A 19,407-nucleotide genomic window follows, 5' to 3' on the forward strand; every position below is an offset into this window, starting at 1 on the left:
GCATTAATCGCTTTTCCACTGATTCCTATGGGAAACATTGTTTCATCTTACGAACTTTTCACCTTACGAACCTTGTCCTGGAACCAATTAAGTTCATAAGACAAGGTATCACTGTATAAGAAATAAAATAAATGTATGCTGTTTTCAATTATGACATTAACTATCATTAAATAGTTTCAAATAATTTAAACCATTCTTAATAGTTTACCGGAAAGTCTGCACTTGAAGAGGTTCCTTTTGATTTTGACCACGCAGTTGGTATACTTCTTTGGAAGCTTTTTTAAGCAATTTTTCAGCTGCTTGTTGTTGACGATGCTCAATTTTTGTTTGCCTTGTCTAAGGAAGCAATTAGTTCCTTTATTTATTTATTTATTTATTGAATTTATACCACAAATTTCCCTTGGTATAATAAGCATTCTACGTAGCTTATAACCATTCAAACAATTAAACGAAATATAAAAAAATTATCTCACTAAATCAATTAATCCATTTGAAAAAATCAGCATATTTACGAACTTTGCTATTTCACTTAGAGTGCAGTTTGTAGCCTGAGACTTACACTAGGAAGCAACCAAGGCTGTATGGCTTCCAATACCCTCTTTTTATTTTCTAGATTTAATGTCAGTTTGAAACAAGTCAAGATTAGCAGACCTTTAATTATATCTAACTTTAGTGGGTCATAACATTCAATATTTAATAACTATTTTCCTATTTCAAAATGGAATGACTTTTTTCCTTGCCTCCTGAGCTTTAGGGAACTAACTTATCCTCTTTAAGGAAGAACTGGAAGAAGTGGTGCCATTCAAAGTGATCGCTATCACCTTCATGGCATATCTATCTATCCCTCTCCCTCCCCCCTCTATCTGTCTGTCTGTCTGTCTGTCTGTCTGTCTGTCTGTCTGTCTGTCTGTCTATCTATCTATATCTTGCTTTTTTATGCCACCTTTCTCCATAGACTCAGGGCGGCTTACAACATGTTAGCAATAGCACTTTTTAACAGAGCCAGCATATTGCCCACACAATCTGGGTCCTCATTTTACCCACCTCGGAAGGATGGAAGTCTAAGTCAACCTTGAACTGGTGATGAGATTTGAACCACTGACCTGGAGATCTAGCAGTCAGCTATGGTGGCCTGCAGTATGCACTCTATCCACTGCGCCACTTCGGCTGGTTACCTAAGGGATTGCCTATTTTTGACTATTTCTGGCCATCCTATATGATTGGACAAAATGAGCATGCTTTTGGTCCCAACTATCATCATCTATTAGACAATATCATCTATTACTTTTCTGCTGCAGTATCCACTGTCTGGAACAGCATCTCCCCAGCCCCCGATATCCATACTGTTCCTACTCTGACAATGTTTAACAAATCCTTGAAAACCTGGATTTTTACCTAGGCCTTGTGATAGGATAAGATGTCAATAGCATTTTACTGATGAGAGGGAAATGGAGGTTTTTTGATTAATCCTTCTTTTTAACTGCTCTTACTATTTTTAATATGGCATACCACTTAGACGCTCGTGTAATTGGGTGGTCTTTTAAATTTAATAGATAAATAAATGAGCACTAACTTTGTTTAAAATATATAGAAAGACAGCTGTATCCAAGTAAGCACAGCAATAGAATGGACCTTTTTTCAGCAATTACTGCAGGACTGCCGCAAGGTTCATCTTACCAGCACAGCTGGCGATCTGCCACTCATGGCTATGCAGGTAATGCTGCCGTTCGTGCATGCAATGGCACGACAAGCCTTGCAGAGTCCTGCTCCATGAGGCAGCGGTGATGGCATGACAAGTCTCAGAGAGATTCATTTCTCGCAGGTGGGCCGTATTGGGCCATGAGACGTGCGTCCTACCTGACATTTGTAGCTTGGTCCTGTTCCTCAGCATTGTGTCCAGTGAAGTCCACTGTAAAAGAAATCTTCTCACGAGTTCAAACTTCTTGAACTTGTGTGAGAACTTTTCTTTTACAATGGGCTTCCCTGGACACAACACAGAGGAATGTGATGGAGCTAGGTAGGATGCATGTCTTGTGGTGGGGTGCAATATGGGGGTGGCAGATGGGGTGGGCCGCGAATCCTACCTGACAGTAGTAGCTCCGTCACATTCCTTGGCGTTGTGTCCAGGGAAGCCTGTTGTAAAAGAAATATTCTTGCGAGTTCAATTAAACTCATTGAACTCGTGAGATTTCTTTTTACAACTGAGCCGGGGTGGCGCAGCAGGTAGAATGCTGTACTGCAGGCCACTGAAGCTGACTATAGATCTAAAGGTCAGCGGTTCAAATCTCATCACCGGCTCAAAGTTGACTCAGCCTTCCATCCTTCCGAGGTGGGTAAAATGAGGACCCGGATTGTGGGGGCAATAGCCTACCTCTGTTAGGCTATTGCTAACATGTTGTAAGCCGCCCTGAGTCTAAGGAGAAGGACGGCATAAAAATTGAATAAATTGAATAAATAAAACAGGCTTCCTTGACACAATGCTGAGGAATGCAAAGGAGCTACAAGTGTCAGATAGGATGTGCATCTCACAGTGGAATACAATTTGGAGGTAGCAGGGCAGGGTGGGAGCGAGACATGCGTCTCAGCATCAGTGACTTCCATTGTGGTGGGCATGGCAGTAGCATTTCCAAAAGCAGCCTGGGAAAACCTAAAAACTCAGGCAACCTGTCACTTGTGCGCTCTCTCTCTTGCTCTCCCTCCCTCCCTCTCCCAGCCAAAAGAATGCCCACTGCAAAAAGAGCATCTCCCGGCCGAGAGAGTGAGAGCACATATGAGAGGCGGACATGTACATGCAGTTTTACCAACTCCCTCTGCCACGTTATTACTCACATCCCAAGGGACTGGCTTGCCTCCTCTGGGCTTTGCCTCTGGTAGTGTTTTGAAACACGCACCTGCCCCCATCCCTGCGAGATGCGGAAAGGCGACTCTCTTGGCAGGCTCTGTTACGGGGCCCTCCTACTGCCTCGGCTTTTCTCACCACACCACGCTGCTGGGCATGAGTTCAGTTACTGCTGCCGCTGATTTCTCTTCCTCTGAGGAAAGGGTGGAAGGCTTGGAACAAAAGGGCAAGAGTGGGCGGAGAGCAATGCGCCTTGGTAAGGGTGTGTGGGATATGTAGGGCATGTTCTCCCCTTTCCCTGGAAAGTAGTTGGGAGCCTTATTTGGGTGGTGGTGTGGGAATTATTTCAGCGCATGTGCTGAGAAGCCTGATTGGCCTTATTAGGGGGACATTTTTGTGGAAATTCCTTCTCCCACAATACAATGTAACACAAATTCAGCTATCCTATAATCATTTTGATACAAGTCACTATTTAAGATTTTGGGATATAGATATGAAATGTATACATTACTAAATGTAAACCCACCCTCTCAAAGATTATCTTATATTATCTGAAAAGAATTATGAATCCAAATAGACTTCTAAATAGCTCCACATAACTTTTAAAAAACATCTTTAAACATTAAAAATCTGATAAAAGCAGGTATTTATCAGACTACTTCAATGTAAGTACTCATGCAGTTTGACACTGTTTTTTATTTTTTACTTCTTTGTTAGTACAGAAGGAGTTTTCCACATACTTCAAGGATGGTTTGGATACCAGTAGACTTAGCAACAGATAAGAATGATTGCCCTATTTTATATTTTAAGAGAGGGAGGGATATTTAAATAAAGTTTTTCCAGAAGTTAAAAAACCTACCTAAACAATTTAAGTCCTGTTTTTCCCTTGCTTGATACAATAGTATTACTTCAAACTATTAAATTATTTATATTTGCCCTTCAATAATTTATTAAATATTTATAGAAATTAAATATTACAAATCTGATTTCTGTATCTCATTGATGTATGAACAATGAAAACAAGCTGTACTAAATGTTCAGATGATTCCATACCTGCCTTTCTGCTTCCTTCAGCAAATTTCGAAATCGTTCATCATGAATGACCCAGTGAGGCAGATCGGTTTGACCACTAAGCTGGGCATCCTCCAGACGCTGCCGCAATTCTCTTAGAATAGATAATTCTTCGTTTAAGTGTCTCTGCCTTGTTCTTGATGCCTGAAGATCCAGCTCCAGGTCTAGGGAAGTCCTTTCCATAAGATCAGCCAAAGATGATCTACATGAATGCTATAATCACATAAAAATTATGGAAATGCCTCCAATTGTCTTGAAAGAACTATAAGGCTCTAAACTATTTCACAGGTATACAACTGTTGCAAAATGGTGAGCAAAAATAACAAGAGAAAATTGATTCAGTTGTGTTCAGGTAGAAATTGGTCCACTATAAATGGAAAAACTTTAAGCAACATTTACAATTAGGAGCTGGCACGTATTCTCTTCACCATATCTTACTTTAAGAACATTTTCTTTTCCTTCTTAGTTGAATCTTATACTTACGTTTACACAGACACAATCCCAATTAAAGCTAAGAAGAATTTATCATGGAATAGCTGGAATTAAATTTCAACAAACGTTGAAGCAATGGAAGAAAACTCCTCTTTACATAGGACAAATGAAAATTTGCCAGAAAAACTAAAATATATTTTATAAATATGAAGTCATTGCATTATTTTATTTGTTCATAAAATATGTCTAATGTATATGATTGATAAATTAACCCATATCATAATTTTAAAGTAAATGATATTTGTTATTAAACATATTTTTAATTTTTTTACTTCAGGTTGATACACTTTAAGAAATGAAGCATTTTTAATGGCTGCCTTTTAGGAAAAACCAGCAGACAACATGTCCAGTTTTAAAACTAGTTTATCCATGTTATAGTAGAAACATGGAAAATGGAAGAACCGTTGTACATACCTGAACAGTCTTCTCAGTGCTCTGGAAGGAGAGTCCATCATGGGTTGTAAACCAATCCTATTGGTAGAGACTGAGTTAATTTAAATAATTAATTAACTGGCACCGCCCCCTTAGCAGCCCCCATGAGCCAGTTTTAAAAACGAAGACAATGTAAAAATCAGAAAGTTTTATTAACTTCATAACAATGTATAAACTTTAACAGTCCCAACACTCCGGCGACCTGGCCAAACACCATGCCGGGTGGGTATGGACTCTTCTTCCAGAGCACTGAGAAGACCGTTCAGGTATGTACAACGGTTCTTCTCCATTGACTCTGGAAGGAGAGTCCATCATGGGATATACCAAAGATCAAATCCCCTGGGAGGGAAAAGGCTGGGCCGAGGTCGTTGGAGTGACACACACTCGCTGCAAGACACGCCTGCCAAATGAAGCCTCTGCCGAAGCCAATGAGTCCAGTTTATAGTGGCGTATAAAAGTAGAAGATGATGCCCAAGTAGCGGCACGACAGATATCTTCTAAAGAAGCTTGCGTTGACCAAGCCGCCGAAGTAGCCGCACTTCTGGTGGAATGTGCCATAACCCCGGCGGGAGGAGATTGAGATCTCGATGAATAAGCTTCCGCAATGCAATCCCTAATCCAGCGACTAAGGGATTGGGAAGAGACTCCAAGACCCATCGTGGCTTGAGCAAAAGAGACAAAGAATCTTTCAGTCTTACGAAATGGTGCTGTCCTCCTGATATAGAGCTTCAAGGCCCTTCGGACATCAATCTTGTGCCAACGAAGTTCAGAAGGATGTTGACCATGTGTGCAGAAGTCCGGTAGAACCAGCTCTTGCCTTCTGTGAAAATCTGAGTTTACCTTCGGGATAAACGAAGGGTCCAACCGCAGCACCACTCTGTCCGGATGGAACACACATAAGTCCGGCCTGACAGACAGCGCTGACAACTCAGAAACCCTACGGGCAGATGTAATCGCCACCAAAAACAATGTCTTAATTGATAAGAGTCTATATGAAATCGACCTCATGGGCTCAAAGGGAGGTCCCGTGAGTGCACGTAGCACAAGGGTGAGATCCCATATCGGGAATCTCCGTACCGGAGGAGCGTGCTTGTTAATAGCTCCCTTGATGAAATCCCTCACCCATGGATGGTGAGCCAAAGATCGAAAGTCTGACACACGGATTATAGTTGAAAGGGCCGCCACTTGCCTTTTTAGGGTGTTGGGGCTAAGCCCCGCTCAATTCCCGATTGGAGAAATTCAAGGACTGCAATCAACGAGGCTTGCTTCGGATCACAGTGGCGGGCAGAACAAAAGCTGCAGAAGGCTGCCCATGTTGCCTGGTATATCCGCACTGTCGATGGCCGACGAGCCGCCTGCATAGTAGCAATGACCGTGTCCGGTAGATGTTGCTGCGTTAGTCTTTCCCGCTCACACGCCAGGCGGCTAATTGGAACCATTGAGGATCCGGGTGACAAATGGACCCCTAAGTGAGGGAGACGAGCCGATCCGGGATCCTCCAAGGAGGGGACACTGAGAGAGCTACCAGGTCTGCGAACCACGGCCGGCGGGGCCAATATGGAGCCACTGTGATGACCTCGGCTCTCTCCCGGATTACTCTGTCCAGTACCCGTTGTAGTAGACACGTCGGGGAAAATGCATACAGTAGACCCTTGGGCCATGGAGACAAGAGGGCGTTGACCTTTTCTGCCCTCGGTGTTGGAAATCGGGAATAAAATCTCACCAGTTGTGTGTTGGCTTGTGACGCAAAAAGGTCCACCAGAGGAGTCCTGAAGCGTTGAATTATCTGATGAAATACTCCGGGATCGAGTCTCCACTCTCCGGGGTCCAGGGTAGACCTGCTCAGCCAGTCTGCCTGAACGTTGTTGGTCCCGGCAATATGTTCCGCCGACAGTGAGGCTAAGTGGGTCTCTGCCCAGTTGAAAAGGGCCACTGACTCGACCATCAGGCGGAGAGACTTCGTTCCCCCTTGATGATTCAAGTGGGCCCTGATAGCCACATTGTCGGTTAAGACCAACACATGCTTGCCCAGAATCCAAGGAAGGAAAGCTTGAAGAGCAAGAAAGACTGCCCTGAGCTCCAAATAGTTGATGTTGATTGGGCTCAGATCTTCTGGAGACCAAAGGCCCTGGGCCATATGTAGTCCCATGTGGGCCCCCCAACCGGACAGACTGGCATCCGTTGTGAGGATTAGGCGGACCCGGTTGCAGAATAGGGACCCGTTGCCCAAGGCAGGGGAAGTCCACCATCTCAACGATACCTTGACTGCAGAAGGAAGCCGCACTGACCTTTGTGAGTGACTCATTTTGGCCTTCTGCCATGGAAGAAGGAACCATTGAAGGACCCTGAGATGATGACGGGCCCAAGGCACAATGCCGATAGTTGAAACAAGGGTGCCCAGAACCTTTGAAAGGAACGCGAGAGACACCCGCTGTTGGTGTCGAAGATGTAAGATTAATTGTCGGATGTTTGCCATTCTTTCTGGGGATAAGGTCACAGTCCCTGTGGAGGTGTCTATCATGGACCCCAGGTGTAACAGCTTGACTGTTGGAAGAAGATGACTTTTTTCTTCGTTGATCGTGAACCCGTGGGATTCCAACGTCTGTCTCGTGACTGCCAAATCTGCCAGCGCCCTCTGAGAGGATCTGGACAGGATAATAAGATCGTCCAGGTATGCTAGAATCCGAATTCCCTGGGATCTGATATGTGCAGTCAATATGTCGAGCAACTTCGTAAAAGTGCGAGGGGCCGAAGAAAGGCTGAACGGCATTGCCCTGTATTGGTAGTGAGAGCCGTCCAGGTAGAACCGGAGAAATCTCCGATTAGCCTGCAGGATTGGCACATGCAAGTAGGCCTCTTTCAAGTCTATGGATGTCAATAGATCTTGCCTTCGGATTGCAGCCAAGATGGTTTGAAGAGAATGCATCCGGAATCGCCGATACCTGATGTAAGTATTGAGGTGCTTTAAATTGAGGATCATTCGGACCCCTCCCGATGTCTTTGGTACAAGGAAGACCCTTGAATAAAAGCCGGTACCTATTTCGTGCCTGGGCACTTCCTCTATTGCCCGTATCTCCAAGAGATGGGCTATCTCCTTCTGAAGCTGTGACCTCTTCTGGGGGTCCCGCTGAACTGGGCACTGAACATAACGGTATGGTGGGGGCTGGAGGAACTCCAAACGCAAGCCCTGGGAGACAGTTGCTAACGCCCACCTGTCGGAAGACGTAGTCCGCCAGGAGGCCTCGAAAAACTGAAGTTTGCCTCCCAGGGGTTGTTGAAAAGAGTCACTTAGGGCGCTTGAAGCCCCTCTGGTTTCCACGAAAGGGCCGCCTCGACTGTTGATACCCTCTCTGGCGATCCTGGAAGGGCACTCTATCACTTCGGAACGTGTTGGAATTATACTGGGCCTGGGAATAGGGCCTTGTATTCTGACCCGCTGGAGCAGAGGAGTCCCACCGAAAGGACTGCCTGCGTTGGTAGGGAGTATAGCGACGCTCCTGGCGCCTGTAGGCTCTGGGGAGGGACTTTCTCTTATCCTTGTCTTCCACAAGGACTGGATCTAACGCTTCCCCAAAAAGCTTTTCCCCTTGAAAGGGTGCTGAGGCCAGGTTCCATTTAGACTTCAGGTCTGCTGGCCAGCTTCTCAGCCAGAGGAGGCGCCTTGATGACAGAGTGGCCGCCATACTCCTGGCCGAAAACTTGGCAGCATGCAGAGTGGCGTCCGCTGAAAACTCTGCTGCCGCCAACAGCTTCCCAAGATCCTGTCGCAAGCGACCCTCATCCGGTCCAAGTCTGGCCTGCATCTCCTGCAGCCATACGATAGATGCTCTTGTGAAAAAGGAAGCAGCCGCCGCTGCTCGAAATCCCCAGCTCGCCATCTGATGCGTTTTGCGTATCAACACCTCTGCCTTTCTGTCCTCAGGTTTTAGGCTATTGCCTGTCTCAGAGGGCACTAAGGACTTGGAAATCAGCTGCATGACTGGCTGATCTATAGGAGGGAATTCCAGTAATTTCTCTACCTCCTCATCAAATGTGTAGAATCTTCTTTCTACTGCAGAGGGGCCCTGAGCGGCAGCTGGATGTTGCCAGGGTCTTTTAACACTTTGCTGGATAATATCAGAGGATGGAATGTGCTCTGACTCAGGCTGGGGTTCCTTAAAGAGGACTGTAGCTGGTTTGGTCCCATCTGTGGTGTCTGTTGATTTCCCAGGACCTGGCAAGTCTACAGTTTGTTTGGCCTTATGAAGCAAGACCCTGAAAGTTGAGGCTTTAAAGAGCCCAGCCGCCACAGGCTGTTCTGGTGGTGTCTCATCATCAGACAGTTCATAGTCTTTTTCAGTTTCCTCTAAAGGGTTTGCTTCCTCAGCCCAAGACCCCAAACCCGAGGGGGGCGGTGCGCACCACAGGTTTTTTGATTGCACCTGGCGAGGCTGCTGCGTAACTTGTTGCACCCCCGCCGCCATCCCCTGAGTATAGGCATTGTTAATTAAATCCTGAACCGAAGGGGACATCTGAGGCCAAGTATCTGGCTGTGGTCTAAGCCCTGCAGATGGCCAAGTCTCAGGTTGACCTCGAAGCCCCGCTGCTGTTGGCGTAAAGGTGGCTGAGGGTCCCTGGCCGCTCCTTAGAGACTGACTTGCTGACCCTGGCCTAGGCTGGATAGGACCAGGAGAAGGAAGCACCTGAGGCATAGTTGGCATTTGCCTGTCTGGAGACCAATCGCGGTCTGACAGCACCTCTGCTGGCCTTATAGAGGGATGAGGAGCTGATGTGTCCCTGGCCAGGGGCAAATATTGCGCAGACAGAGGAGAAATGGTCAAGGGGGTGTGAAGGGCCGCCTCCAACCTCTTTTCCAAGGCTTGAATCCGCTTTTCAGCTTCCTTAAGCGAGGAAGAGGAGTGCTGGGTCTTGGCTTTATCCTTAGACCTAGCCTTGGCCTTGGGAGCCGTGCTAGGAGAGGGCACTTTCACTGGAAGTGATTGATCTTCCATTGTACTCACTCGTTAGAGATCGCGACTGACAGCTTTCTCCACAGATATTAAGCACAAAATGGCGATCTGACACCCCTGGGCCTCGCGCATGCGCAGAGTAGCCCAGCTCCTGTTGTTCGCGCCCAGCAATCGAGCGGAGAGCAACTTTTTCCCGCCTAGCAACAAAATGGCGGGCGCGAGCAAGCCTCTGAGGCAACTTGCACTTTTAGTGCTGATGGCTTCCCGCGTCTCCCTTATGGGGGGGCAACTCCCCCAGGGCAATCCGCCTTTTCATAGCCAGCCCTGCTCGCCCGACGGCTCTGCTCCTTTAATTTCGCCGATTCGGCGATCCAGAAAGCGGCGGCAGCGGCTTTTTTTCGCCCCGCCGAACAGCTGAGAGGCGCTGGCGCCCAGCCAGCTTCTTCAAATGCTATGCTTCTGGGGAATCGGAGCTTCCCCCAAGCCTCCCAGTGGGGGGGCGGACCCCCCCACCTTCAGCTCGCAGCTGGGTCTGGCCTCGGAGGCCAGGGACCCCAGGCTGTGTCGCTCCTCGCTTGGGGTGGTACCCGCTGAGGGAAGGGGCCCCCGAGGAGAAAAAACGGTGGGGGAGTGCCCACGGAGGGCAGAGACCCCTTACAGGACAACTGTTCTCACCTGTAGAAACAGAAGAAAAAACATTAAAACGGTAAAGAATTTAATTAATTAAATAAATAATTAATTTAACCAATTTTAATCCATTTTAATTAACCATATATGTCTAAACAACACAAGGTAACTCATAAGAAAAAACTCAAACGTCTCTACACTTAGACTGAGTTTTTAAAACTGGCTCATGGGGACTGCTAAGGGGGCGGTGCCAGTTAATTCATTATTTAAATTAACTCAGTCTCTACCAATAGGATTGGTTTACAACCCATGATGGACTCTCCTTCCAGAGTCAATGGAGAAAAGGAACCAAGGTTCAAAGTACCCAATATACATATAAATCTAATAAATAATAATAATAATAATAATAATAACAACAACAACAACAACAACAATAATAATAAATAATATATTGTATCACAGGAAATTTCCATTTTATTTTTTAATATGAGGGAGTATCTACTGTCAGATTTTTTTATCTATAATGTCTACTTATTCCTGTTTGATTTCTAATTTGGTATAAGTATTTATTCCTAAACATTTTGTGCACTATTTAAAAAAGTGTTTTAATATTTTCTACTATTATTCTGTAATTTTTCAGAAAATAAAAAAATAGAGGGGGGGAAAACCACAATCCTTTGTATCTCTACTTGTAATTCATGTTTCAAATGGACGGATGGATAAATAATTTTTTATTTCTGATTGCTTATATTTAGCATAATGTTTATCAGCCTTCCTTAACTGGTAACTCCTCTCTGTGTATCCAGTATGGCAGTTAAGCATTCTCACTGAGCATATAAGCAATATTTCTTTGGCTTGCAAACTGCAATAATTGAAAATGAATTTACAAAAAAAACCTGACTATCAAAAACATTAAAGCATGCACTATTGTTCTTCAATTGTGGTTTTATATAAGACTTGTCTTCCTCAGCCTGATATCCAAGCTAACTTCTGTATGCAGCTAACAAAAAAGACTTTGTGAATCTTCTTGATATCAATATTAATCAAGACATTATCTAGCTAGTGAACATATATTAAAGTTATCAACTCAATAAAAAGATGTGGTTATTATCTGGCCTCCTTTTAACAATGGCAGGGTAATTTATACAAAATAATGAAAAGTCAAGTCAAATATATAATTAACATGTTAAACAGTATCAACAATAAAAGGAGTCATATGCGACAAATAAAACACAGCAACAACTAATGAACAATCTTATTGCAATCCTTATGAGCATAATCTAACATTTATCATAAGATCAAATTATTAAATACCTGCTTATAACGCAGCGTACTCCTTTCCAAAGTATTCCGTATAAAAGGTGACTTTCTTTGCAAAGTAGAACTGTCACTATCACTACGATATAGCTGATAGAAAGATGTAAAACACTGATTAGAGACAATCTTAATACAATTTAAAGTTTAAAGACAGTAATTTTATTATAGATATTCACATTAATTTGAAATGATTTCTTTTAGATAATCTGATGCAAATTTTAGTTTAATCATTTTGTATTGCCTATATTGATTTATCAATAGCAACAAAAACACAGATTTTTTTCAAAAAACAAATTAAAATGCTCAGAAGGAAGAATATATAGACAGTTGGGCAAAATATATGCAAAAATTATCTGTAATGTAATCTGTGCTATGGATTAATACTTAATACATAATACAGTGGTACCTCAAGATACGAACCCCTCGTCTTACGAACAACCCGAGATACGAACCCAGGGTTGAGGAAATTTTTGCCTCTTCTTACAAACTTTTTTCGTCTTACGAACGCCAAACCCGAACTTCCGGGTTCGGCATTCCGGAGGCTACTGGGAAGCCCCGCAGCCCGGCTGTCACCTTTTAAAACAGCTGGGGGGCTTCCCAGCAGCCTCCCGAAGCCGAACCCGGAAGTTCGGGTTTGGCGTTCGGCTTCGGGAGGCTGTTTAAAAGGTAACAGCCGGGCGGCGGCGGCAGGTTGGGAGGCCGCTTTGGGTTTTTGGCTGGAGGTCCGGCGCTGGGGGAGGGAGTCAGGGAGGTCCTCCTGCTCCCCCCCTCAGCGAAAAACACAAAGAGGGTCTGCCGCCGCATGACAGGCATGGCGGAGCAGCGTGGAGCAGCGTGAGTCTGAAACCGCCAGCGGCTTCAGCTTCCCATTGCTCCGCGGGCGACCGCCTTTGTATTTTTGGCTGGGGGGGGGGAAGCAGGAGGCGCAGGATCGGGCCGGCGGTGGGCGCGGGGAGAGGCAGCAGGTCTGCATCCTGGGCGGGCGGCAGTCGAGGAGGCGCGACCGAGCGGACCCGGCTCAGGCTCCGGCTAGGACGGGGCGGGCAGTGGCTGGGCACTGCGGGGAGGGTGCGTCCGACTCGGGGCTGGCGGCGCCCGACGCAGCGGGGAACATCAGCGTGGGAGGCAGGAGAGGACCAGGCAACCGGAGCAGCGTCGCCGCCGCTCCCGGCTTGGCTTCCCTCACCGCTGCAGGCAACGTGCGCTGTGATCTTCCCGGCCAGCGAGGCTAAGTGACGGAAGACAGCTGCCGGGCCGGGCTTGATCCGCTGAGGTTGGCTGAGCCGGAAGATCGCTCCCGGCTTGGCTTCCCTCACCAGCGCAGGCAACGCGCGCTGTGATCTTCCGGCTCAGCCAGCCTCTGCAGACGGGAAGATCTTTGGGGTGGGGGTGGGGCTGTCGGGACACCTCCCACCCCAGCACTTTGAATCCCGCCGGCCAAGAGCACTTGGGCAGAAGCTTCCCCCTCATCGCCCGTGTCTGGCAGAAGCTTCTGCCCGAGTGCTCTTGGCCGGCGGGATTCAAAGTGCTGGGGTGGGAGGTGTCCCGACAGAAACGGGCTCCAAAGCGGCGCAAAGTTATCCTGTCTTTCCACCTCCTCCCCCTGCGGCCGCCTTCCCAAAGGAGCCTCCTGGCTGCCCAGGGGGTGGGGTTAGCTTTATGCCGGGGGAGCGGGGGCTGCCACCCGAGCGCTCTTGCCCAGCGGGAGGCAAAGCACTGGGGTGGGGGGTGGGGCTGTCGGGACACCCCCCCACCCCAGCACTTTGAATCCCGCCGGCCAAGAGCACTCGGGCAGAAGCTTCCCCCTCATCGCCCGTGTCTGGCAGAAGCTTCTGCCCGAGTGCTCTCGGCCGGCGGGATTCAAAGTGCTGGGGTGGGAGGTGTCCCGACAGCCCCACCCCCACCCCAGTGCTTCGCCTCCCGCTGGGCAAGAGCGCTCGGGTGGCAGCCCCCGCTCCCCCGGCACAAAGCTAACCCCGCCCCCGTTTCTTTCTTGCTGCCACTATCTCCTTGAAGGTTTTCCCAACGAAGCGCTGTGCTGGGCTCCGAAGTGGCGCAAAGTTCTCCCTGCCTCCTCTGCGGCCACCTTCCCCAAGGAGCCTCCCAACCGCAGAGGAGGCAGGGAGAACTTTGCGCCACTTCGGAGCCCAGCGCAGCGCTTCGTTGGGAAAACCTTCAAGGAGATAGTGGCAGCAAGAAAGAAACGGGCTCCGAAGCGGCGCAAAGTTATCATGTCTCTCCACCTCCTCCCCCTGCGGCCGCCTTCCCAAAGGAGCCTTCTGGCTGCCCAGGGGGAGGGGTTAGCTTTGTGCCGGGGGAGCGGGGGCTGCCACCCGAGCGCTCTTGCCCAGCGGGAGGCGAAGCACTGGGGTGGGGGTGGGGCTGTCGGGACACCTCCCACCCCAGTGCCCGAGTGCTCTTGGCTGGCGGGATTCAAAGTGCTGGGGTGGGGGATGTCCCGACAGCCCCCCACCCCACCCCAGTGCTTCGCCTCCCGCTGGGCAAGAGCGCTCGGGTGGCAGCTTCTGCCAGACACGGGCAATGAGCGGGATGAGCGGCGCGGAAGCCGATGGCTGTGGCAGCTGCTGCAAGAGGCTTCCGCGCCGCTCGTCCCGCTCATTGCCCGTGTCTGGCAGAAGCTTCTGCCCGAGTGCTCTTGGTCAGCGGGATTCAAAGTGCTGGGGTGGGGGGGGCTGTCGGGACACCTCCCACCCCAGCACTTTGAATCCCGCCGGCCAAGAGCACTTGGGCAGAAGCTTCTGCCAGACACGGGCGATGAGGGGGAAGCTTCTGCCCGAGTGCTCTTGGCCGGCGGTATTCAAAATGCTGGGGTGGGGGGGGGGTCCTGACAGCCCCACCCCCCACCCCAGTGCTTCGCCTCCCGCTGGGCAAGAGCGCTCGGGTGGCAGCCCCCGCTCCCCCGGCACAAAGCTAACCCCGCCCCCTGGGCAGCCAGAAGGCTCCTTTGGGAAGGCGGCCGCAGGGGGAGGAGGTGGAGAGACAGGATAACTTTGTGCCGCTTCGGAGCCCGTTTCTGTCAGGACACCTCCCACCCCAGCACTTTGAATCCCGCCGGCCAAGAGCACTCGGGCAGAAGCTTCTGCCAGACACGGACGATGAGCGGGACGTCACTTCATTCCTCCACGTCACTTCGCCGCTTCACCGCTCCTTGTGGCTGGGGGGAGGGGGGAGTTAGGAAGGTCCTACTTCTCCCCCCCCAGCCAAAAACTCAAAGCCTATCTCCTGCCGCACGGCTGTTTTAAAAGGTGACAGCCGGGCGGCAGCGTTTTTTTGCGGGTTTTTTTTTGTTGTTGCACGGATTAATTGACTTTACATTGTTTCCTATGGGAAACAATGTTTCGTCTTACGAACCTTTCGTCTTACGAACCTCCCCCCGGCACCAATTAAGTTCGTATCTTAAGGTACCACTGTATTTGTTAACTAAATTATTTTTGTGGTTTGGAAGAATATACTTTGTATTTAAAAAAAACCCACTGTCTAATATAAAAAAATCCAGATTTTGATGAATCTGCAATGGCACTGTCCTTTACCATTCTGGTTAGAGCTGATATGAGCTGGAATGCACAAGCATGAAGAGGATAGCAAACTCTATACACTGACTTGTTCAAATCTTAACGAGTATCCAAATATTTTATTGCACATATACAGTAAAAAAAAAAGCTTTTGTAGATAGATTGAAAATATGTATTCTAGTGATAGGTCATTTGCACAAATTTTAGACAGAATTATTTAGCATTCCAAATGACTTTTCCTATGAAATTTTCTACTCACCCTGCAAATATATTGACTTCGTGCACCAGGTGAAAATGTCTGTGAGCGAACAATAGTATTATTACGAACAAATGCAGAACCACGGGAGCGACGGCCTAGTCTGTTTTTATGGGGCAAAACCATTTCTTCAGGAAAAAGATCTTCTGTATTAGTCTCCTTGTCCACCTATAGTAACAGTCAAAATCTTAATACTTTTGTTCACAAAGAAAGCACAAGTATTAGGGAAAATTATGGAATAATCTTAAAGTAATTAGTCCACTACTATACTCAACTTGTAATAAAAATCAAATTCATAGTACTTTCTTTCCTAAAAATTAGAAAATAAGCATTCATGTTTTAAATAAAAAACCTAGACCAAGTTCCGTAAAGATTTAGGAATAACAGTTATATTTACTTGCCTTTAAAGTTGGAGCCTGAATTTTTCCAGAAATACACTGATCTGTTTGAGAGGCAAACACAGGAATCTGCAATGATTCACCACAATAGGAGTCCAAGTGATGACTGGACTGCATGCAATTACTACATCCACTATCAACTGATTCTGCTTGCCAGCTTCTGCAGAGGAAATATTTTAAACTATTTTATTGATTATTTGATTTATTTTATGAAATTCAGTAACTGGTGAGCTGCCTGAGCAATAGGTAACTTAGAGAAAAACAGAACAGCCAGACCATTTAAAATCAGCCACCAATGGTTAAAAAATTCTTGTATTAATATATAAGAGAAAATAAGATTTATATATTAGATAATAAACTAAATCAGTCAATTGGAGGCAGACAATATAAGCCTTTCCTAGGAAAATATTCAAATGATGGCCATCATAATTGAAAAGGTCTTATGGTGTAACCACAGCCTTAATATACCTGGCAGAGCAGGTCAGACAAGTCGATTTCTATATTGTGTTTTACTGCATCATAATCAGTATCGGGTTGCTACTGATACAGATGAGGATGCCGCACCGGTAGTAAAACTGGAGCTGCACACGCAGCTTTGGGCCTCTGGCGTGTGTGCGTGTGCGTCCCAGCAAAATTTTGCTTCTGCGCAGGAAGCAAAATCTCATGAGGGGACATGTGCACATATAAGACTTTGAATAGAATAGAATAGAATTTTTATTGGCCAAGTGTGATTGGACACACAAGAAATTTGTCTTGGTGCATATGCTCTCGGCGTACATAAAATAAAATATACATTTGTCAAGAATCATGTGGTACAACACTTAATGATTGTCATGGGGGTCAAATAAGCAATGAAGAAGCAATATTAATAAAAATCTTAGGATATAAGCAACAAGTTACAGTCATACAGTCAACATGGGAGGAAATGGGTGAAAGGAATGATGAGAAAAACTAGTAGAATAGAAGTGCAGATTTAGTAGAAAGTCTGACAGTGTTGAGGGAATTATTTGTTTAGTAGAGTGATGGCGTTCGGAAAAAAACTGTTCTTGTGTCTAGTTGTCTTGGTGTGCAGTGCTCTGTAGCGACGTTTTGAGGGTAGGAGTTGAAACAATTTGTGTCCAGGATGTGAGGGGTCAGTAAATATTTTCCCCACCCTCTTTTTGACTCGTGCAGTATACAGGTCTTCAATGGAAGGCAGGTTGGCAGCAATTGTTTTTTCTGCAGTTCTGTGCATGTGCGGAAGCAAAAAAATTGCCGAAATCTCACACGCACACACTTCCCCTCCCAAGATTTTGCTTCCTGCGCATGCACAGAAGCAAAATCTCGTTGGGATGCACCTACACACATGCCAGAGATCCGAAACTGCACACGCAGAGCACCAGTTGTGGTGGTGGCGTCAACCCCTGTCTGATCATAATCGTAACAAATATGTAACCTTTGTTTCTAGACTCCTCAGATATGGAATCAAAATCAATAGAATGGGTTCTTTATGTTCACAGAAGTATTTACTGCTTATATATGTATTTTTCAAGTGTATAGAATGCTATTTATTCCATGTTTAAAATTTTGTTCAGACTCTGGCTCAGAAAAAAATATGAATTTGTGTACTCCTTAAGTTCAACACAAAGGCTAAAACAATATGACGTCTGTTTCAGCTAAAAAGGGAAAGTCATGGCAGGCTTAATTGATTATATTTAGGATTCATGTCAAAATATCAAGCATTACATGGAATCAATTTTAAGACACAAGAGATGGACATACACGGCTCTCCAACTTCTGCACATTCTTATTGCATTCATTCTTCACAATAAAAGGTACCTCTCTGACACAGCTTCTCCTTTATCTTCTTTTTGCTCCATCTGTTGTATTTCCTCTTCTGTATACTCCAGTTTTACTCTCTCCTCTGCAAGCTCTCTCTCCACAGCTTCCAGTTGAGCTGTGGTCCTAGCTAAAAGAACAGTCACAGCATCCTAGATAAGAAAGGACAGTTCAGATTGAATTATTTCCATTTTATTTATATGTGAGATGGAATTAATATTTTTAAAACATAATAACAATGATTGAGTTATATGTTCCAAAAGGATCTTAAATTATCCAATATACAATATATTCTACACTTTGGAAAATTCTCATAAGTAAAGCGTGACATTTCATACCGAAAGGTATCTCTTTCTGCTGCATTTCCCCCCCTACAGTTTCCAGAAGAAATAGGCTATATTTTCTTAAATTCAGATCTCAAATATAGCATGTAGAATGATTCATGCACTTCAAAATAACCTAGACATGACCAAACAATTCAAAATGGATGCATAGACAGAATATATGCACACTTATAGCATAATCAGCAGATTAATGCCAGTTAAACAGTTCCACTGATAATAAAGTTTCACCAATGCAACTTTTTATCAATTGCCTCATTTATCTAGCATTTTAGACATAACTTCCTTTAGTATCAAGTATCACATAAACATAGAAACACACAAAAAAAATATGTAACCATACCATTTTCATTATATTTTTATTTTCAACAGAATGCAAAGCACTTTCTTCACGCTTAGGTTGTTCTTTTTTTTGTTCACAATCTGAACCAATAAAGATCTGAACAGGATACCAGCAAAGCTGCATTTCACTAGCACTCTCATAATTAGCTAGGCTGATCTGAGCAATGCCCTGTGAACATATCAATGCAAAATGTGTCAATGTATCATAGAAAACGTTTCTATTACAAAACTATTTATTTTAATTCAAAGCATTAGCTTCTGTATTTAAGGAATATTTGTCACATTCTGTGTGAGTAGCCTCATTGCCTACATTTCTCTACAGATGATATTTCACATCTAATTCTAATCAATTAGCTTTGATTTTTCACTAGTTGATAGTGATAAGTAAAACATTTTCATTGTAAAATGTTTCCAGCTCAAAAAAAAAAATCTGTGTTAAGTTTGAAACTTTTGCTTCAACCCTGAAATGGGTTGTTCTGACCATTTTGGAATATTTCATAGAAAGGAATCTCTTACCAATAATTCTTCTTGTTGGTGCTGGCCAAGTGAACAAATGTAAAGTTGCAGCGCTTTGAGTTTTAAGATATTTGATTGTACAGGAATCTGAAAGACTTCATTAAATATTAACGGACCCTGGAATTCCAAAGCCTTAGAGCAATATGTGGTTGTGGTGCCTGACTCAACAGATGGTAAGTATATTCTTACATGTCTGGGGGGAAAAGAAAAACTCCTATGTAGTAGGTGTATCAATTAAATATATGAAATAAATGTAAATATGTTTTCTTTATATCTTTTTAAATGGTCATTACAGCATTGCATTGACAAGGTCTATAATTCTTTGCATGGGCTAAAGCAATAATATTTGAGAGTCAATATGATACAAATGCTGCAATTCTAGATGCCTATAAGCAGACCTTAACTTATGACCACAATTTGGACCAGAAATGCAACTGTCACTTGATGGTGCATAATTAATCACATATCTTGACATC

The 19,407-nt window shown here is 45.4% G+C and overlaps 1 protein-coding gene across 4 annotated transcripts in view; it reads right to left on the reverse strand.

Annotated features, from left to right (window-relative positions):
- The window catches only part of WWC3 (WWC family member 3), a 108,989-nt gene that overhangs the window by 5,431 nt on the left and 84,151 nt on the right, over window positions 1-19,407 (reverse strand). For 3 of the 4 annotated variants that reach the window (XM_070750835.1, XM_070750834.1, XM_070750832.1), the window contains exons 15-22: window positions 18,932-19,124; window positions 18,417-18,584; window positions 17,733-17,884; window positions 15,918-16,074; window positions 15,520-15,684; window positions 11,725-11,817; window positions 3,897-4,123; window positions 209-336 (exon numbers count right to left, since the gene is read on the reverse strand). In XM_070750835.1, coding sequence (XP_070606936.1) covers window positions 209-336; window positions 3,897-4,123; window positions 11,725-11,817; window positions 15,520-15,684; window positions 15,918-16,074; window positions 17,733-17,884; window positions 18,417-18,584; window positions 18,932-19,124 — 1,283 coding nt within the window. Of the gene's footprint in view, window positions 1-208; window positions 337-3,892; window positions 4,124-11,724; window positions 11,818-15,519; window positions 15,685-15,917; window positions 16,075-17,732; window positions 17,885-18,416; window positions 18,585-18,931; window positions 19,125-19,407 lie in introns of all 4 variants that reach the window. The other variant, XM_070750833.1, reaches the window with a different exon arrangement.

This window comes from Erythrolamprus reginae, chromosome 4, assembly GCF_031021105.1.
Source record: "Erythrolamprus reginae isolate rEryReg1 chromosome 4, rEryReg1.hap1, whole genome shotgun sequence".
NCBI lineage: Eukaryota > Metazoa > Chordata > Lepidosauria > Squamata > Dipsadidae > Erythrolamprus > Erythrolamprus reginae.